At 32.1% G+C, this 19,877-nt stretch overlaps 2 protein-coding genes and 1 pseudogene across 5 annotated transcripts; 1 reads left to right on the top strand and 2 right to left on the bottom strand.

Moving 5' to 3' along the window:
* On the top strand, positions 1-3,144 carry LOC132803372 (transcription factor bHLH87). Of its 4 annotated transcripts, none has more exons than XM_060816156.1 (3): positions 1-354; positions 675-827; positions 1,139-3,144. In XM_060816156.1, the coding sequence occupies exon 3, from the start codon at positions 1,183-1,185 to the stop codon at positions 2,536-2,538; it is 1,356 nt and encodes a 451-aa protein (XP_060672139.1). In that variant the 5' UTR covers positions 1-354; positions 675-827; positions 1,139-1,182; the 3' UTR covers positions 2,539-3,144. The 4 variants fall into 4 exon arrangements, with proteins under 4 accessions (XP_060672139.1, XP_060672142.1, XP_060672138.1 ...); XM_060816159.1 differs by having other exon boundaries at positions 1,183-3,144; XM_060816155.1 differs by having other exon boundaries at positions 2-354; positions 1,172-3,144.
* A 1,698-nt stretch (positions 3,145-4,842) lies between these two features.
* Positions 4,843-9,629, bottom strand: LOC132799971 (putative leucine-rich repeat receptor-like serine/threonine-protein kinase At2g19230). The gene is made up of 13 exons (XM_060812730.1): positions 9,521-9,629; positions 8,896-9,436; positions 7,944-8,422; positions 7,490-7,625; positions 7,311-7,382; positions 7,151-7,222; positions 6,962-7,042; positions 6,641-6,807; positions 6,309-6,553; positions 6,029-6,155; positions 5,860-5,922; positions 5,557-5,746; positions 4,843-5,437 (listed from the first exon to the last, which is right to left on the bottom strand). The coding sequence occupies exons 1-13, from the start codon at positions 9,594-9,596 to the stop codon at positions 5,023-5,025; spliced, it is 2,664 nt and encodes an 887-aa protein (XP_060668713.1). The 5' UTR covers positions 9,597-9,629; the 3' UTR covers positions 4,843-5,022.
* Positions 9,630-11,652: 2,023 nt separating this feature from the next.
* On the bottom strand, positions 11,653-19,463 carry LOC132800516 (putative leucine-rich repeat receptor-like serine/threonine-protein kinase At2g19230; annotated as a pseudogene).
* Positions 19,464-19,877: the final 414 nt, after the last annotated feature.

Below are 19,877 nucleotides of genomic sequence, written 5' to 3' on the forward strand. Positions count from 1 at the left end.
TTGGTTAAGATATACAAAATGCTTCTCTGAAATCTCATGCTCCCCATCTGCAAAAAATATACTCTTACACACCCACCAAACTGACCAAAAAGCCTTATCTTTTTTTTTTCAAACCCCTCCATTATACTTCTTTCAACTGTTCGAAATTTTTATATATTTTATTCAGCCTTCTCTCTCTTTCTCATATTATACAGGTTCAAGTACCAAATATTACCAATATTTTTTTGTTGTGTGTATTATAATATTCTAAGATTTGTTTTAATTTCCTATCTATCTATCTATATATATAAATACAAGCATGCCTATCAACGAACAGAGCACTGTACCAATATTGGTTCTCCATTGCAGCATAAGGTAGAAGAAAACTTTCTTTGTCTATCTTCCATTTTCACTCTCCAATTATGGAAAAACCAAAAAGATAGACTTTCTTTATCTATCTTTCTTGCTATAGTTTTTCTTGGAGTAGTCTCTCTCTCTCTCTCTCTCTCTCTCTATATATATATATATATATATATGAGCTGATTCTTAAGTGTATGAATTCTCAGAACTGCAATTTTTTGAGTTTTTTCCTTTTCGGTTTTGTTAACAATAGAAGAAAAGTAGTATGTTACTAGTTGAGCCAAAAACTGACGTTAGCAATTTGGTGGTTTTCTTGTTGTTTTGTTTGGTCACAGTAGTTTTGATGACATCGAATTAAAGAGAAGGTTGGCTAGTGAAAGTACCAGATTGTACAGAGAGAAACATAAAAGCTGATTATAAGCTGAGCTTTGATTCTAGTTTAGCTCGTTTTAATCCCATTAAATTAGGAGCAGCTGGATCTGGAATAGGTATGTCCTATATATGTATGTATATGTATGTATATATATATATAACTTCCTTCGGTCTTTGATTTTGACTTTCATTATTTGCAATTCCATGAAATTATATTTGACAAGTACTAAACTGCTATTAATAGAAATTAATAGGACCATCAATATATATGTTTATATTTGTTGACTAAGTTTTGGTTCTTGTCGTTCTGCATTTCATGAATTTATATCTGATAAGTACTAAACTGCTATTAATACAAAGAGGACCATCGATGTATATGTTTATACTTGTTGACTAATTTTTGGTTCTTGTCGGTCTGCATGTACAGAGTTCTGATATAAGACTTTGAATTCTCTTCTAGTTCTTTGATAGATGGACGGTTTGGGTTGGGATGTTGCGGCAGCTAATACATCGTCTTTATGGAGCAGTCATCATCAACATGATAATAACATTGACGAGAGTTTTCTGATGTCCAACTCAAGTTCTAGTATTCTGAATCCAATCCAGGAGCTCCAAAAATCTCATCCACCACATGGTCAAAGAGTAGTGGATGGATTAGTAGTTCAGCAAATCTCTTCCATGTTTGATGTAGATGTTGCGTCAAACTTGAACAATATGCTTTCCAAATCTGGAGCCGAAACGAGTTGGGGACCGACAACTTCGATAATAGCTGATTATGGTGTTACAGAGCGATCCATATCTCAGGTCGCTACAGCTGCAGCAACTACAGCCTCTCTGGAGTCCCTGGATTGCTTGCTTTCGGATACTAATAGCAACACGGATACTACTGCTTCTGTTGAAGATGATGGAATTTCCATGATTTTCACAGATTATAGAAACTTATGGAATAACAACAATATTAATGGAAGAACTTCAGCTGCAAGTGCAGTCTCGTCCGGTGAGTCCGAGAACAATGTTTCCAGAAGCAAAGAAATGCATTGTCCGGTGAATGAGCTTGATGAAACAGTTTCCCAAAGTTCATCTGAATTACGATATTGCCACAACTACCAGACCAAGTGCTCGGACACCACCACCACCACTACTAAGCCTAGTAGTTCTACATTAGGAAGTAGCAGAAATGATCAAATCAATTTCAAAGCGGGATCAAGTTATATTAATCATTTCAATCTTCTTCAGAATGCTGATTGTTCCAATACTGCTAGAGAAGGTGTTGGTTATGGTTTTCAGCTAATCTCGGAGGATTTGCCAAAAGCCAAAAGACCCAGATCAGAGAAACGTTCAGGCTCATCAAACCTTAACTTCCAACAGCCAAGTTCATCTCTTTCTTCATCAATTGAGGAACCTGATCCTGAAGCCATTGCTCAAATGAAGGAGATGATATACCGTGCCGCGGCTTTTAGGCCTGTGAATTTAGGTTTGGAAGTGGTGGAGAAGCCTAAGAGAAAGAATGTGAGGATTTCAACTGATCCACAAACTGTGGCTGCAAGGCAAAGGAGGGAGAGGATTAGTGAGAGAATTAGGGTTTTGCAGAGGCTGGTTCCAGGTGGGAACAAGATGGATACTGCATCAATGCTTGATGAAGCTGCAAACTACCTCAAGTTTCTCAGGTCACAGGTTAAAGCTTTAGAAAATCTAGGTCAAAAGATTGACTCCATGAATTGCCCACCTACAAATATTGCTTTCTCTTTCAACCCAGCTTCTTTTGCCATGCAAACCACCCATGTCCCACTTCAAAACCCTAATCATATCCATCACTCTCAAAATTGAAAAAAAAATAAAACTATTAAGATAGGCCTAACCCCAAAAGAGACCTTTAATCATTCTCATCATCATTTCATTACCAATGATTAACACCCCCCTAGACATTTTCTTTGACGCTTTTTAAAGTAGTAGAAAAAAGCTTTAGTCCCCAAAATCCAAACCATAATTCTGTCATCATTGCATCTTCTGTACTGATCCAGAGTTAATTAATGTTCAATGTTAATCATAGGGTTCCATTACAATCATCGCATCCACCAACCCAAGACCCCTATCGCAAGAAAGAATTCCCAAAATTCTCTAATTCCGCCACTGTTTTTACTACTTCCACCATCATGATGCTTTTGTTTTTTTGTTTTTTTTTTTGGGTAAATTCACGATGCTTTTGTTTGACAAAGGAAGAAGTAGTATAAAGAAAAGGTGGAACAAATCTACTCATGATCATATTTTTATTTGTAACAAAAGGGTTGGCAATTATAACACCTATGATTATGATCAAGGGCTAGAAAGTGCATCATCACTTTAAAACTTTGTTGTATAATTGTTTAATGGGATTTATGTACTTAAAGCTCAGCTTTTTCTTGGATATATCTTTATGGGGTTTTTTTTCTAAATTGTCATTGTTGGCTAACCAAGGCATGAGACATTCTCTTAAAACTTGTGAGTCCAGTCAGTGGTCCTGTCTCCTTGATTCAACCCAAAGCGTGCCCTTGAAAATCACCCCCACCTCATTGCTTAGCACATGTTTATGCACTTTTATTTTCCTTTATTTCTTTCTCTTTGAGGCGAACTTTTCATATATGCACATATAATAAAATCTTTTTCTCCATTTAAAAAAAAAAAAAAAGAAAAAAACTCCCAACATTCCAAAGACTATGCAACTAATCATATTCTTCATGATGATGCTGGTAATTATGGGATAATAATGTGTGGGTTTTTATGAATTTTGTTCGTTTTTCAAGCATATTTTGCATGCTTAGTACTATAGTTTTTGGCTTGTGAGGTTTTTGGGCACTTGTTAATTTTATATTGACCAAAAAGTACCTAACGCTCAATCCATCATTGGAAATTAATTAGTACAAAATCATATGGTGCAGCTAAGTTAATGATGTTGTTGTTGATTATGAATATCATCATCAAGATGTGGGTTTTGCCAAAGTATATATAAATAATCATAAAAGGGTCTAATTTTAGATGTGAAAAAGTAGGTGAATTATGAATATTGGTTATTTTGAATTTGGGGGAGGGGAGTGTGAGAGAATAGTATGCTTAAAATAGGCATTTTCCGTTGAGAAAGCCGAAAGGAACCAGGATCTGAGGCTTGACTATTTGCTTTTCTTTTGGTTGGACATTCAAGTTGTTGACAAAAGCTGTAGAGGTTTGAAGATAACCAATTTGCGTCTGCGGATAAGCTTTTCAAAACTCATTATTTTTGTAGGTTTCTACCACCACCAAGCAAGTGGGCGCATTTTGACTTTCTTAAACAGTAAGCTGTTGCTTGCAATAAACCGCTTCGTTTTTATTTTTATTTTTATTTTTGCTCTGATGCTTAAACGACAACTTACAAGAAAAACAGGTGTCTTAATGTGCATGATAAGTGTCACTTTGTCGTTTCTGTTATTGGTTTTGTAGACCAAAAACAAACAACGCAGGGTCCAATAGCAAGATTTTCGATGGACCAGACCAGTTCTAGTTTACCCATTTTATATCTTCAGGCCCGTTGGATTGAAGTGGGCTACAAAATGTTCTGAATGCATTGCCCAAAACAAATAATAATAAATAAAATTTTATATAAATACCAAGTTGTATATTATTTTAATCACGATTTTGAAATTATAAATTAAATCTAATTAAAGACATTTGATATAAAGTGATTAAATAAATAAAAAAAGAAATACCAAATACTAAGCTCTAAATTTCCCAAAATGTTTAAAATTTCTCAAAAATTTTGTTGTAAACTATTTTTATCAAATTATTTTGTAATTTAGAACTTCAATGTTCGAAACAAACTATTTTCTAAAAGTTTTTGTTAAGCAACTAAAGTGATTAGTCTCCAGAAACTAATGTTTACAAAAATTTAACATTGCTAAAACTTGTTAAGTATGAGGTCCAAATTTTCCAAAATGTTAATAATTTTCCTAAATCTTTGTTTTAAACCCCAATTGAACCATATATCGATGAATATTGGTAATGAAAGAACAAATAGAATATAAAGCTTTCATTTATGTAACAGTTCTGCACAACAAGGCTCAGAAAACCAAGCAAAATGAAATGGCAAGAAAAATAAAAGACATTTTACAAGGACCTACTTTTCTGGTTGGGCAAGCACATCAAACTTGTACAGTATTTGAGCATACTAAAAACACAGAATACAGAGTAAAATTTGCAAAAAGAAAAGCTCTCTTCAATTGTGAGCTAGCACAGATCCAAAATAGTTTTTACATATGATTTGCATTTTTCATCAAATGAAGCAGAAGAAGCTCCTGCAAACCGTTACCTTGACTGGGGAACCCTTTGGGTACGTCTAAACATTTCAGGTAACTCACTTGACTCGGTCACATTGCTACCCACAGTCCTACCCATCTCCATTGCCAAGCATTGCTTTAATTCCATCACTACTTGAGTCATGGTCAGCCTTCTAATCGAAGTTGGAGATGCACAAGCCATTGCCACGTCTACTGCTCTCCAAACAGAGTTTTTGTCAAACTCTTGGTCTAGTCTAGGATCTACCATATTATATATGTCTCCTCTGGAAAGGATGAGGTTAACCCATTCGATAATATGACCTTTCTGATCTTTGTTCTTTGCATTTTTGTCAATGGCACGTCGACCTGTGATTGTCTCCAATAGAACTACCCCAAAACTAAAAACATCACTTTTCTCAGTCAGTCTGTTTGAAATATAGTACCTGCAGCAGACAAAAAATTGTTGAAAACCTTTAAGTTGGTGTTTGGTTGGACAGAGTGATTGATAATAGGCAAGGAAAAACAGAGGAAATGACTAGAGATTGTTTGGTGGGATACTAACTCAGGGTCAAGATAGCCTGGTGTTCCAACCACTACAGTTGACACATGAGAATCACCATCGGTAGGAAAGGCTCTAGAGAGCCCAAAATCAGCCAATTTCGCCTGCAACTTTTCATTCAGCAAGATGTTTGTGGTCTTCACATCTCTGTGGATCATGGGTGGTTTACATCCATTGTGCAAATATTCCAGTCCTGCAGTTCAAAGTTTGACAGATAAAAATAATTCATTTACTTCATGAAAACTGGAAAGTACTAAAAATACATATATATATATATATATATACGCCAAACATCTTCAGACTGACCTTGTGCTGCATCAATTGATATTTTGAGTCTCTCTTCCCAACTCAGGGGATGGGGATTTCTATCTGCATATATATCCATGAATTAACAGTTTTTATTCTTACCTTTTCGTTTCATAATACATACATATATATATATATATTAAAGAATTGATAGGGGCATATATTGCACCTGATAGATGCCATGCTAAGTCTCCATTAGACATGTATTCATAGATAAGCCCCATGTTAGGGCCTTCATCGCAATATCCAACAAGAGATGTCAGGTTTCTATGATAAACTCTTGTAAGAAGTTTGGCCTGTTCAGTAGAAGTTGCCTCTTTGTTAAGCATTATATACATAACAGAAGGGAATAGTATTATCTAATTGAAACAAATCAATGGCCTATTCAAAGAGCTAATGTTGCAGTACTAATGAACTCATAGAATGGGAAAAAAATTGCTTTGTCATACCTCTGCATGGAATTCCTTGAACCCTTGAGCTGATGAACGAGAGAGCATCTTGACAGCAACCTCACTGTTGTTTAAGTAGCCATGGTAAACTGTTCCAAATCCTCCTTTCCCGATGACACGCTCGAAGTTCTTAGTAATTCCAAGGACTTGTGAGTATGTGAATTGCTGTTTCTTTATCTCTTCTGATTCCTCATCTTTTTTAATATTAAACTCAACATTCACTGTTGTAAGATTGGGTACCGCAGCTGAAAGGAATTTTGAGGCACGAATTTGTAAAGACTAGAAAAATTAATTTATGAATGATCATATATAGTACTGTTTGCTATAGCTACCTTGTTTTCTCCTTTTAAGGCCACAGAAGACAGCCACTGAAATGAGTAGGACAACCAGAAATCCACCAACTGAAGTTGCAACCGGAATGACAATAGAGTTGTCGCTTTTCTTGTCTTTCTTCTCATCACATGGATTTGTCGAACATAGATTTGGATTTTCATCCACACTTGCATTGACAATAAATGAAAAACTCAGTTAAGACTAATTATAACCCCAATAATCCTCTGTTTTAAATAATTGGAAATTGAAATTGATTCCTATATGTGTTATATTATAATTAATCTCCTATATTCCTATGCACAAAATTATGAATGACTGACCTCAAAAAAATTGCTTCATTCTTTGATTTTTCATAGAGTCCTGATGGAAGTGTCCCAGAGAGGTTGTTGTGTTGCAGGTTTCTGTCAAGTAGAGAAAATATGTCAATCCAGTGTGTGGATAAAGAAAATCCTATAGGAAATAAGGAAATAATTTTCCAGAGCCCCAAAAAAAAAAAAAAAAAAACTCACAGAATCCTCAGGTCAGGCATCTGAGACAGAAAATCAGGAACCATCCCTGTTAAATTATTGTTTGACAAATCCCTGCAATTAATGGTTATCAATTAGAAGATCAGGAACTGCAAGTTTCACTCTCCAAAGAGGTTGACATTATATGTATATATATACTCACAAAATCTGTAACAATATGAGGTCGGATATGTAAGGAGCTATGCTCTTAGTCAATCCACTTGAGGACAAGTTCCTGAGGTGGTAGATAAGTCAATGAATCAGTAAGTAAATGAATGTGTTTAGGCTGAAAAAAACTATTTAGTTAAAGCTAAATAGTTAAAGCTAAATAATTATACTCACAAGGAGATGATTCTAGGTGGGTCAAAACCACTGTAGCTGCAATTGACACCATTCCATGTAGTAGGGGCACAAGGATCTCCTTGCCAGTCTCTAATCTTCAGTCCATAAAAGAACTTTATATTCATTATAGCATCAACTAATAATAATTTCACCACCCAACCAAAAAAAAAAAAAAAAAAAAAAAATTAATAATTAAGAAATTTTACTAAACATGGAAATATATGCAAATACATTATATATATATATGGAAATTCTATGGTGAGGATGGTCCGCATGAGGACCGCAATATTGGTGACAGTTTTTCATAGTATTGGTGACGATTTTTTAGTATTGGTGACGATTTTTTAGAAAATCGTCACCAATACTATGAAAAACTGTCACCAATACTGTGGTCCGCATGAGGATCGTCCGCACCATAGACGGACTGTATATATATATATACATATATATGTACCATCATTTTGGTCTGTTTGTGAGAGTACAAGCTGCTTCACCGTATAAACCTCAATGGCACTGATAACTGGTGGAAGTGTAGAATTCTCTGTTTTATTAATCCAAAACTCAAAATATGATCCGGTCTCAGGTGAAGTGCTATATACTGTGAATGCGCTCAAGTAATCAGGAAAAAATGGACCATACCAAAGCTTATTATTTAAAAATATGTTCATTGTTCTGGTTTGGTTCTCAATTTGGAGATCCTTGACAATCTCAGTGAAATGCAAGTAGAAGTAAAAGTCATTCGACACGTTATGCTCAGATGACCAGGGTAATTTCAAACCAGAATCGTTAGCGTTCTTCGGGGTCACAGCGGTGGTCAATACAATCGGTGGTGGTTCATATCTATTAGGTGTAACGGGTAATGAGGTATTTAAAACTTCCCAAGCATCGTCGTTCAAGGGTTCCCATATGCGATCCAAACTGTCATCTGGGTATCTGATCATCAACAAAATTATAAATGTTCATTATCTACATTTTCTTTCCTAATTCATTACCAAATTGCCAATATATATATATATATATATATATGGTGACATGGCTTTAAGCTGCAAATCATGGCAATTTGTCTCTAAAAATATATGTTTTATGATACCTTTTATTTTTCACTTTTCATATCATAAAGTTTTGTTACTTTCAAAAGAACATTTGCAACTAAATTCAATAAAGGCCTTTTATGCGGCGAAGCTATAATGACAATCCGGCGCAAACACAAAATTGTTTTAGTGGCAAAATAGAATTTTAATCATGAAATTTGTTTGTGCCAGTTGGTCACTATATAGCCATATCACAAAAAATATTTTCAGTGACTTTTCAAATTTTTCTTTATTAGCTACAAAACTTTTAGTGCATCATTTTGTTACAAATGTTCAAATTTAGTAATGGTTAATCAAGAAGAGAAAATGACTGACCTCAGTAATTCGCTAGGTGACAAACCACAGTCTGCCCTTACAAAGAGTTCCAAAGACCCAGATTGAGTGACATAACTGCCATTGTTGAGGAGCCTCAATTCTAAAGCCGATATGAAAGGTGTACCAGAGGCAGTGTTGACCAAACAAACATGTATATAGTCTGATTGAAGCACATGAATTATTTCAAAAGATGTGAGACTAAATGCATCCTCAAGTTTCACTGAATTCCATTTGTTAACTCCCAGATACAGGTCAAATTCTGGAGGCTGGCTTTTCGCGTCGTAGTTTCCATACATGAAACTTGCTCGGATCAAATAGCTATGGTTTCTTCCTTGAATCGGTCTAAGGGTGTAACAATTTTTGGTGCCTTCCGGGAAGCTTCGTACGTTTGAGAATCTCTTATAAAGAATTCTTGTATTGAATTCAGGAGATATAATCCTGCTCACACCAGTTTCGATGAATTTATCGTCTGTACTGTAGCTGATGCCTGTTATATCATCTGTATAGTCGTTTGAAGCACCACAATCTATGCTAATAAAACCTGCAGAAAAAAGAATTAGCACCAATTCAATGAGTACTGGTCCACTGGAAGACGACAAGAGTTGCATATAAATTGCTTATATACCTTGTTGGTCCTGGCCATGAACAAGAACAAAAGCAACAGGAAGTAATATTGCAAGAAGCAAGTACAGCTTAGCCATTTCCACTTTACACTACTTCATTGGAATTCCTTAAGGCATTAAATGGGATAATCTGAAACTACATTAACAATAATAATAATAAAAAAACAGGTCAATTGTTGTCCAGTGTGTGGTGTATATATATACCCAAGTAGTGTCTTTTCCACAAGTCAAAATAACATATCAAAGACCTTTTCTTTTCTGTGATAGAATATTTGGCGTTGATATCAATTAATTAATTAATTATTTCGCTAATGCATTCCCTGTTCCCAAAATGACAAGGAATAATGGGATACTTGGTAGTTTCTTGGAAGAGGGGCAACCAAGTTGGCTTATTAGTCTCTCTCTCTTTCTTTTTACTACTTGTTTTTAAAAAAATTAATTGAAACCAATATTCTTTTTATTAAATATAAAAACTTCCGTGTATTTACTACATTTTAATATACAATATTATCTGGATAAAATCAAATAAAATATGAATGAATTAATTGCAAAACAATTTGAGAAAATGTATGGTAAGTCTTGGTGTGATCTCATGACCATGAATCCTAATCCAAACTTACAGGTTTTTAATATTTTCTTAGTTAAATCATCGCAATCACAAATTCAATCTCATCTAATTAAAATGAACTGAATTGATTCATGGGTAATAAGTGGTGGAATCACGTTCTATAATTATTTGAATGCTTCAAAGTCAAAGGTACAAAGTGAAACAAGTTGCGCTGTAATTGTCAATTTGGTCTAAAGGAAGCACCCAAAGGACAAGAAAAAAAGAGATTAAGATGATCTCTAAATTCTTATTGCGCAAAAGCACATCATTTTTTGTAAAATATGAGCATCGTGTACAGAAAAATCAGAATACAGATTAAAAGCAAAAAGCTTTCTTTCATTAGGAAAGAGCACAAACCCAAATTAGCTTTTAACATGATCAATTTGAAGCAGAAAAATATTCTTCAAAATACTAATATTTCAGACACATCGTTCTTGAAAGTCCTAGCCATCTCCATTGCCAATCATTGCTTTATTTCCATCACTATTTGACTCATGGTCGGCCTTTTGGGTTGAATTGAAAGATATACAAGCCATTTCCAGTTCTAACAATTTCCAAACAGAATTTCTGTCATAGTCTTGCGTTAATCTTGGATCTGCAGTATTCCCTATGTCCCCTTTGGATAGAATCAAGTTAACCCATTCAAACACATGACCATTCTGGTCACTGTTCTTGCTGATTGCTTGTCTACCTGTGACTATCTCCAACAAAACTACCCCAAAGCTAAATAATCACTTTTCTCAGTCAGCCTGTTTGACACATAGTACCTGCAGAGAAAAAAAGTTGGACCTCAGGGCAGGCTGATTATAATTAATAAGCAATCAAAAAGAGAGAATATGCTATGCTGTGGAGTTTATTAGCAAGAAACAGAGCTATAATGTTAGATGCTTACTCAGGGTCAAGATAGCCTGGTGTGCCAACCACTACCAATCAGCCAATTTGGCCTGCAACTTTTCATTCAACAATATGTTTGTGGATTTCACATCTCTGTTAAAAGTTAAAAGGTTTGCCACTTGCCCAACTAGGATTTTAATATTAAATCATTAATTTAAATGATACTCTTAGCATTTGACATATTAATTTTAGTCTTAAACCGGGAAAGATCGTTATCGTAAAATTATAAATCAAATCTAATTAAAGGCACTTGATTTGTGAAGGGATTCAATAAGAAAAAAAAAAAAAAGAAATACAAACAAACTAAGCTCCAAATTTCCTAAAATGTTCAAAATTTTGCAAATCAAACTGTTTTATGTTGAACAAAAAAAAGGTAAATAGATCCTTGAAATAAATTTTTAGGAAGTTTAATATTATCAAAAACTCTTTTTATAAGGTCTAAAATTTCCAAACTATTTAAAATTTTCCAAAATCTTTGTTTTAAACCATTTACAAGTTTTACTCAAATAAAATTAAAAAAAGAAACAATAACTTTGAAGTATAACATTGAATATTAGTAAAGAAAAAACAAATAGATGTATGAAGAAATTTTACAAAGATATACCATTTCTCATTGGGCAAGCACATCAAACTTGTACAATATTGGAGCATAATAAAACTCAGAATACAGATCAAAATTTACAAAAAGAAAAGCTTCTTTAATTATGATCTAGCCCACAACCAAAATAGTATTTACAATTGATCACATTTTTCACTAAATGAAGCAGAGAAGCTCCTCCAAAACGTTACCTTGACTGGGGACCCCTTTCGCTATATATAAACATTTCGGGTAACTCACTTGACTCAGTCACATAACTCCTCCGAGTCCGATTCATCTCCATTGCCAAGCATTGCTTTAATTCCATCACTACTTGAATCATGGTCGGCCTTCTAGTCGAAGTTGGAGATGCACAAGCCATTGCCACTTCTACTGCTTTCCAAACAGAGTTTTTGTTAAAGTCTCGGTCTAATCTTGGATCTACAATATTATCTATGTCTCCATTGGAAAGAAGGAAGTCAACCCATTCGATAATATGACCTTTCTGATCCTTCATCTTGGCATTCTTGTTAATTGCACGTCGACCTGTGATTGTCTCCAATAGAACTACACCAAAGCTAAACACATCGCTTTTCTCAGTCAGCCTGTTTGACACATAGTACCTGCAGACATGAAGTTGTAAGGACAAGGTGATTCATTATAGTCTCAAAAACAGAGGAGATACTAAGAACAGAGATTGTGGTGGGATACTTACTCAGGGTCAAGATAGCCTGGAGTTCCAACCACTACTGTGGACAGATGAGAATCATCACCATCAGCCGGAAAGGCTTTTGACAGCCCAAGATCAGCCAATTTGGCGTGCAACTTTCCATTCAGCAATATGTTTGTGGATTTCATATCTCTGTGAATAATGGGTGGTTTACACCCATTGTGTAAATATTCCAGTCCTGCAGTTCAATTTTTGCAGAGATTAAAATAAAAATAAAAATTCATTTACTTAATTAAACCGGAAAGTACTATATAACAAATATATATGCCAAACATCTTCAAACTGACCCTGTGCTGAATCAATTGATATTTTGAGTCTCTCTTCCCAATTCAGGGGATGGGGATTTCTATCTGCAAAACATATATACATCCATGAATTGATAGTTTGATTTGTTACCTTTTCATTTCAATAACAACTAAATGATAATATATTTTTATATGGTAAAGGTACACAGGGTACCTGATAGATGCCATGATAAGTCTCCGTTAGACATGTATTCATAGATGAGCCCCATATTAGGGCCTTCATCACAATATCCAACTAAAGGTGTCAAGTTTCTATGATGGACTCTTGTAAGAAGTTTTGCCTGTCCAATAAAATTGGTGGATGTCATATTACATGTCACACAGAAAAGTTTGATACCCCTTTGTCAAGAAAGCAATGAATTGAAACAAATTTAATGGGCTTTTCACATTTCACAGAGCTAATGTTGCAGTACCTCCGCATGGAATTCCTTGAACCCTTGAGCTGATGAACGAGATAGCATCTTGACAGCCACCTCGCTGTTGTTTAAGTAGCCATAGTAAACTGTTCCAAATCCACCTTTCCCAATGACATGCCCAAAGTTGTTGGTTATTTTAAGGACTTCTGAGTATGTGAATTGCTGTTTCTTTATCTGTTTGAATTCCTCATCCCTTTTAATATTGAACTCAACATTTACCGCCGTAACACTGGGTATTGCAGCTGAGAGGAATTTTGGGGCAGAAGTTTGTAAAGACTTGAACAATTAATTCATGAATGATCATAAATAATACTCTTTACTAGTTACCTTTTTTTCTCCTTTTAAGGCCATAGAAAATAGCCACTGAAATAAATAGAACTAGAAATCCACCGACTGAGGATGCAACTGGAATAACAACAGACTGGTTGCTTCTTTTGTCCTTCTCATCACATAGATTTGTCAAACATAGATTTGGATTTTCATCCACACTTGCATTTACAAGAAATGAAAAACTTAGTTAAGATTAAACATAACCTAATAATGCCATGTAAATATTTAAATAACTGGAAATTGAAATTGATCATTATGTTATATAATTAACCTCCTATATTCTTATCAACGAACTTTAATTATGTTATGTAATTAACCTCCTATATTCTTATAAACAAACTTTCAAATGACTGACCTCAACAAAATTGTTCCATTCTTTGATTTTTCAGAGAGTCCTAAAGGAAGTGTCCCTGAGAGGTTGTTGTGTCGAAGGTTTCTGTCAAGCAGAGAAAATATGTTAACTCATTCTGTTTGTGGATATATCTTATATATATATATATATATATAGAAAATCCTAAAGGAAACAAAGTAATAATTTCAGACCAAAAGTTACTTACAAAACCCTCAAGTGTGGCATTTGAGACAGAAAATCAGGAATCATCCCGGTTAAATTATTGTTTGACAAATCCCTATATTAATGATTTTAAATCAATCATGTTAAAAGATTCAGGAACTGTAAATCTGAAATGTTGTTAATCCCGTAAGAAGTTGACATTAATGTGTATATATATATACTCACAACATCTGTATCAATATGAGGTCTGATATGTAAGGAGCTATATTCCCAGTCAATCCATTCGAGGACAAGTTCCTGAGGTGATAGATAAATCAATAAATCAGTAAGAACGTGATTTAGGCAGAAAAATTGGTAAATACTAAAATTAATTTGTTATATGTAATTATACTCACAAGGACACGATTCTAGGTGGGTCAAAAGCATTGGAGCTGCAATTGAGACCATTCCATGGACTCGGGCCACAGGGATCTCCTTGCCAGTTTTTGATCTTCAGTCCATAGAAGGACTTGATATTCATTATAACATGAACTAAGAATGATTTCATCACCAAAACAAATAATTAAGAAAATTTACTAAACATGGAAATATTATATATATATGTATATATGTAACTAAGAAGCAACTTGCACATGTACCGTCACTTTGGTTTGTTTGTGACATTACAAGCTCGTTCACAGTAAAAATCTCAAGGGCACTTAATAGCGGCGGAAGAGTTGAATTGTCAGTTTTGTTAATCCAAAACTCGAAATTTGACCCAATTGTTGGTGATCTGCTGCGGATTGTGTTTGCCCTCAAGTAAGTAGGAGAAAATGGACCATACCATATCTTATTATTTAAAAATATGTTCATTCCTCTTGTCTGGTTGTTAATCTGGAGATCCTTAATGACTTCAGTAAAATGAAAGTAGATGTAAAACTCGGTCGACAAGTTACCCTCAGATGACCAGGACAAATACAACCCAGATTCATTAGCGTTCTTTGGCGTCACAACAGTGTTCATCACAATCGATGGTTGTAGAAAACTATTAGGGGTAATGGCAAATGAGCTATTTAAAACTTCCCAAGCATCATTGTTCAAGGGTGACCACATGCGATCCAAACTGTCAGCCTTGTACCTGATCAACCATTAACAAAATTTTTAATGCAGTTCTTCATTAGATTTTAAATTTTTTTCCCCCCTTGATTAAACTAACTAGGGACAAAATTCCTAACTATAAATGCACAATCTGTAACTAGATATATGCGTTTTTATGACATTATATATATATATTTTTTTCTTTTAAGAAAAAGTTGCCAGTAAATTCATTAAGAACCTTCTATGCCATGAAGCTGAAATGACAATCTAGCCATAAACATAAATTTGTTTTGGTGACAAATATAGTTTTAATCAAGGTTAAAAAAAATCGGTATCAAAAGAAATATTGAGTATTTAAAATATGAAAATATTTGTAGACATATAAAAAATTATTGAATATTGATAAAAATTAATTTTATTTCTTAAAATAAAAATTTTTATTAAAATTTTAGAATTAGTTTATTTAATCAATTAATTATTAAATTAACTACTGTTAAGATTGCAAAAATATCAAATGGATATTATATCTTTTCTTAAATCAATCAATATATAATAAACGTTAACGATCATAAATATATAATTAGTAATAAAAAATATGCAGAAAAATTCATATTTGATAAAATTATTTATTAATTAAAATATATCTAAAATAATTATTATAATTAAATTATATTTTATGAATGTCATATCAATACCACATAGAATTCTTAATGAAAAATTATTAGTCTTTCTCATTTTTTTTTTAAAATATGAAATGTATAATAATTTTGCATGCAATTGTTAATATATCAATCATATTAATTTTATGTTAATTGTGACTGCCAACTATTATTCTCTAATGGTTTAGTTTACATATGATATATTCCCTTCATATTTTTCAATTTTTGTTTATGTTATAAGTTTTATCTACTTTACAATATTTATACAAATATTAAATTTATTAAAATTAATTTTTTCCTAAGAATGGGATAGATAAACTTGTCTGATGAATTTTTTGACATTTGTTAAAACTGAATTTTTCATTTTTATTTGCTTAGTTTTTGTAAGGCAAACAAAAGGTTAAAAAAATAAACTATCAATAAAGTTAGTTGAGTAAAAAAATTTATTAAATCTCAATAATATGTATAAATTTTTTAATAAAAAAATTACAAAAACTTAAAAAATAATTTTAATAGATATTTTCAAAATTTTGCATAGAATTCATGAAAATTTCTTAAATTTTCATATAAATTATGGATTTTTTTTTTATCAAATTATAAAAGAATTGGTATAGGTACTTCAATAGAACTTTTGAAAAAAGTAATGGAAAAACATAAAAAAATTTCATGAATATTATGAAAATTTTTTCTGTGTTTATTAGAAATCTAAATTTCCTTTACACTCGGAGGGAAAAAAATGAAATTTCCACAATTTTTATTTTTTATTTTTTAAACATTGGTTTTAATTATGAATTTTGTTTGTGGCTTGTTAGTCACCGCATAGCTCCATAATAAAAAGAGGGTTCTAATTGACTTTAATGATAATTCTTTTTTTTTTCCCTTCTTTCTTAGCTACAATAGTGACACATATATATATATATATATATATTTCATAAATGTACAAAATTGACTGATGGTTTTTCATTGTAGCTAGGAGTAGATTTGAAACAGAAAAATTAAAAAAAGAAAAAGGATCGGGATCCTTTCCTTATTAAAGTTTTACCTAAACTTTTTGAGGAAAGTGACTCATGACCAATTGCATATCAATGATCATAATTCATCCTTTATTTATTATTCCATTTTTTCATTTAGTCTTCTTTCTAAGTCTAATGATACCGGCCAATTAATAAATAAAAAGGTCAAGATTCATCCTTTCACTTATATTTTCTATTTTTTTTATTTAATCTTATTAACTCTTAATTAAAAATTGAGTTTCAAAAATAGCCTGCAATTAGGTTATTTAAAAATAACTAATATTATTCAACAATTTTAATGTTTTCATTCTTAGTAAAAGGATAAAAATAAATAAATACTAAAAGATAGAAATATATGATATATTACGGGTTTATAAAACTTTGTAGACGTACTAAAAAATGATTATAATAAATAAATAATGAAAATAAAGAAAATAATTGCAATAAATTTATATAACTACCAAGAAAACTCTGGAAAAATATATGATTAGAAAAATAAATATATAAGTATTACTAAATTACATATAAAAATTCTTTTTCTTAAAGTCTCGTCTCTGTATTAAAAATTCAACCATTATTTTATAATTTATTATACATTTCATTTTTAAAAAAATTAGAATGCTAAACCCTATTTTTAGATATACCAAAAATTAGAAAAAAATATTGTGAAATTACAAAGCTCGCCTCCACCAATTAGAAGAAATAAAAGAAATGGACATGCAAAAGAAAATTAAAAAAAAAAAAAAAACAATCGCTAACAATTGAAGTACTGTACTTTATTTTTATATTTAGACTAAAAAAATTTTCATTTGTTCAATTACATTTTTCATTCTTTGGTCTTGTGGCAATTGCCCCCCCCCCCCCCCCCCCCCCAAAAAAAAAAAAAAAAAAAAAAAAAACATGTTGGGAACTTGGCCTAAGAAACTGTCAATAAAAGAGTTATATAAGATTGAATTTAAAAAAAAAAAAGAAAAAAAGAAAAGAAAAAGAAATGAAAGGATGAACCTCAATCTTTTTATTTATTAAATATTAAATGTCAATATTAGCAAATAAGGTTAAATGAAAAAGGAAAAAAATATATGGAAAATGAATTATGACCATTCATATCCAAATTTTTATATGTCATTGGACCCTCGAAAGGCTGAAGTAAAGCGTAAATGAAAAAATGATCCAAGTAAAAAAAAAGAAAAAAGAAAAAAAAGAAAAGATTGATATCAATGCAACCTAAACCATGTAAGCTTACACTTTGCATTATGATTTTTTTTTTTTTCACATTATACCTCCTAAATTTTACTCTTTTTTTTTTTAATTTTTATATTTTATTTTATTGCAACCTTTTTTTTTATTTATCTATTAACTTTTTAAGAGTCGATACACAAGTGACACATGAGAAAAAATTGAAGATCCAAAGTACAATTCTGAATATTTTAAGGGGCAATAGTGCAAAAAATTTTGAATAAAAAGTTAATGAAAAAATTATAATTGGGATTATAAATTAAAAAAAAAAAAGTTAGTAAAAAGCTTTAAAAATTTTCAAATGTAATTTTCAAAAATAAAAATAAAAATATTTACTTATAATATATATTCTTTAAAAAAGAAATAAAAACCAATAAAAAAACTTGAACATGCATTAAAAATATTTTTGTTTTCAGAAAAGTAAAAAAAAAAAAATTATAAAACAATCAAATAATACATATAAACATAAAAATACATGTAATAAATAAAAAAATATTTTATAAAATAATTTTCTAAGATTTTCTTTAAATTTAATCAATACCTGATTGCTCTTTATATGTATAATAGGTTTTTATTTATTTATTTTAATTTAGAATATCTATAATATGCACATGTTATTATTTAGATTTTATTCACCAAAAACTAAATGTTATTATTTAGATTTCGTAAAAAGAAAATGGATATATTAAAAATAAAATATAAAGACCAATTAAAAAAAAAAAAAAAGGATATATCATAAAGGAGAGAAAGTATCAGACCTCACGATTTGGTAAGGTGACAAACCACAGTCCACCCTTGCAAAGAGTTCCAATGACTCGGATTTAGATTGAGTGACATAACTGTCATTGTTGAGGAGCCTCAACTCTAATACTGATATGAAGGTGTACCAGAGTCTGTGTTGACCAGACAAACATGTATATAGTCTGATTGAGGGACATGAATTATTTCAAAGGTTTTGGGACTAGATGCATCCTTCAGCTTCACTGTATTCCATTTGTTGACTCCCAGGTACAAGTCGAATTCTGGAAGCTGGCTTTGCGCGTCGTAGTTTCCGTACTTGAAACTTGCTCGGATCAAATAGCTATGGTTTCGTCCTTGAATCGGTCTAAGGGTGTAACAGTTTCTGGTTTCTTCTGGGAAGCTTCGTACGTTTGAGAAACTCTTATAAAGACTTCTTGTATTGAATTCAGGAGATATAATCTTGTTCACACCAGTTTCGATGTAGTTATCGTCTGTACTGTAGTTGATGCCCGTCGTCTCGTCGGTATAGTCCTCTGAAGCACCACAATCTATGCTTATAAAATCTTAAAAAAAAAAAAAAAAAAAAAAGAAAACAGATGCACCAACTCAATGACTACCCCGGAAGTGAACAAGTTACGTAACATTTATAATTGTGTGTGTGTGTGTGTGTGTGTGTGTGTGTATATATATATATATATATTTAATATTTTCTAAAGTATTGGCATATATAGCATACCTTGTTGGTCCTGGGCATAAACCAGAGCAAAAAGAACAAAAGCACCTTGGAGTAATGGAAAGAGGAAGCAGCACTGCTGCTTAGCCATTTCCATTTACAGTCCCCTAATTAATATTGGAATTCTCAAGGCTTTATATAATAGATTTAGTTTTGTGGTAAAATTATTAAGACCTAAAAATGGTGGGGTATCTGAAAAGTACAGTGTAATTAATACGATAGAGATGATAATTAACCAGGTCAATTGTTCTCCTGCTTGGGACATGTATATGTAACCATAATACCAGAGACCAAAGACCTTTGCCTTCTCTATGATAGAATACTTACTGACACTGATAGAAGAATTGACATTAATAGAATACTTAGAGTTAACAATGATTAATATTTAGCTAACTAATCCTTTGTTGACATTAATAGCATACTTAGGGTTAACAATAATTAATAATCAGTAGAAAAATGACTGAAAATACGTCTACCGTGGAATGGATCAAAGAAGTAAAAAAGTAGACACGGTTCCAATATTGACA

Source organism: Ziziphus jujuba, chromosome 1, assembly GCF_031755915.1.
Source record: "Ziziphus jujuba cultivar Dongzao chromosome 1, ASM3175591v1".
NCBI classification, from domain to species: domain Eukaryota; kingdom Viridiplantae; phylum Streptophyta; class Magnoliopsida; order Rosales; family Rhamnaceae; genus Ziziphus; species Ziziphus jujuba.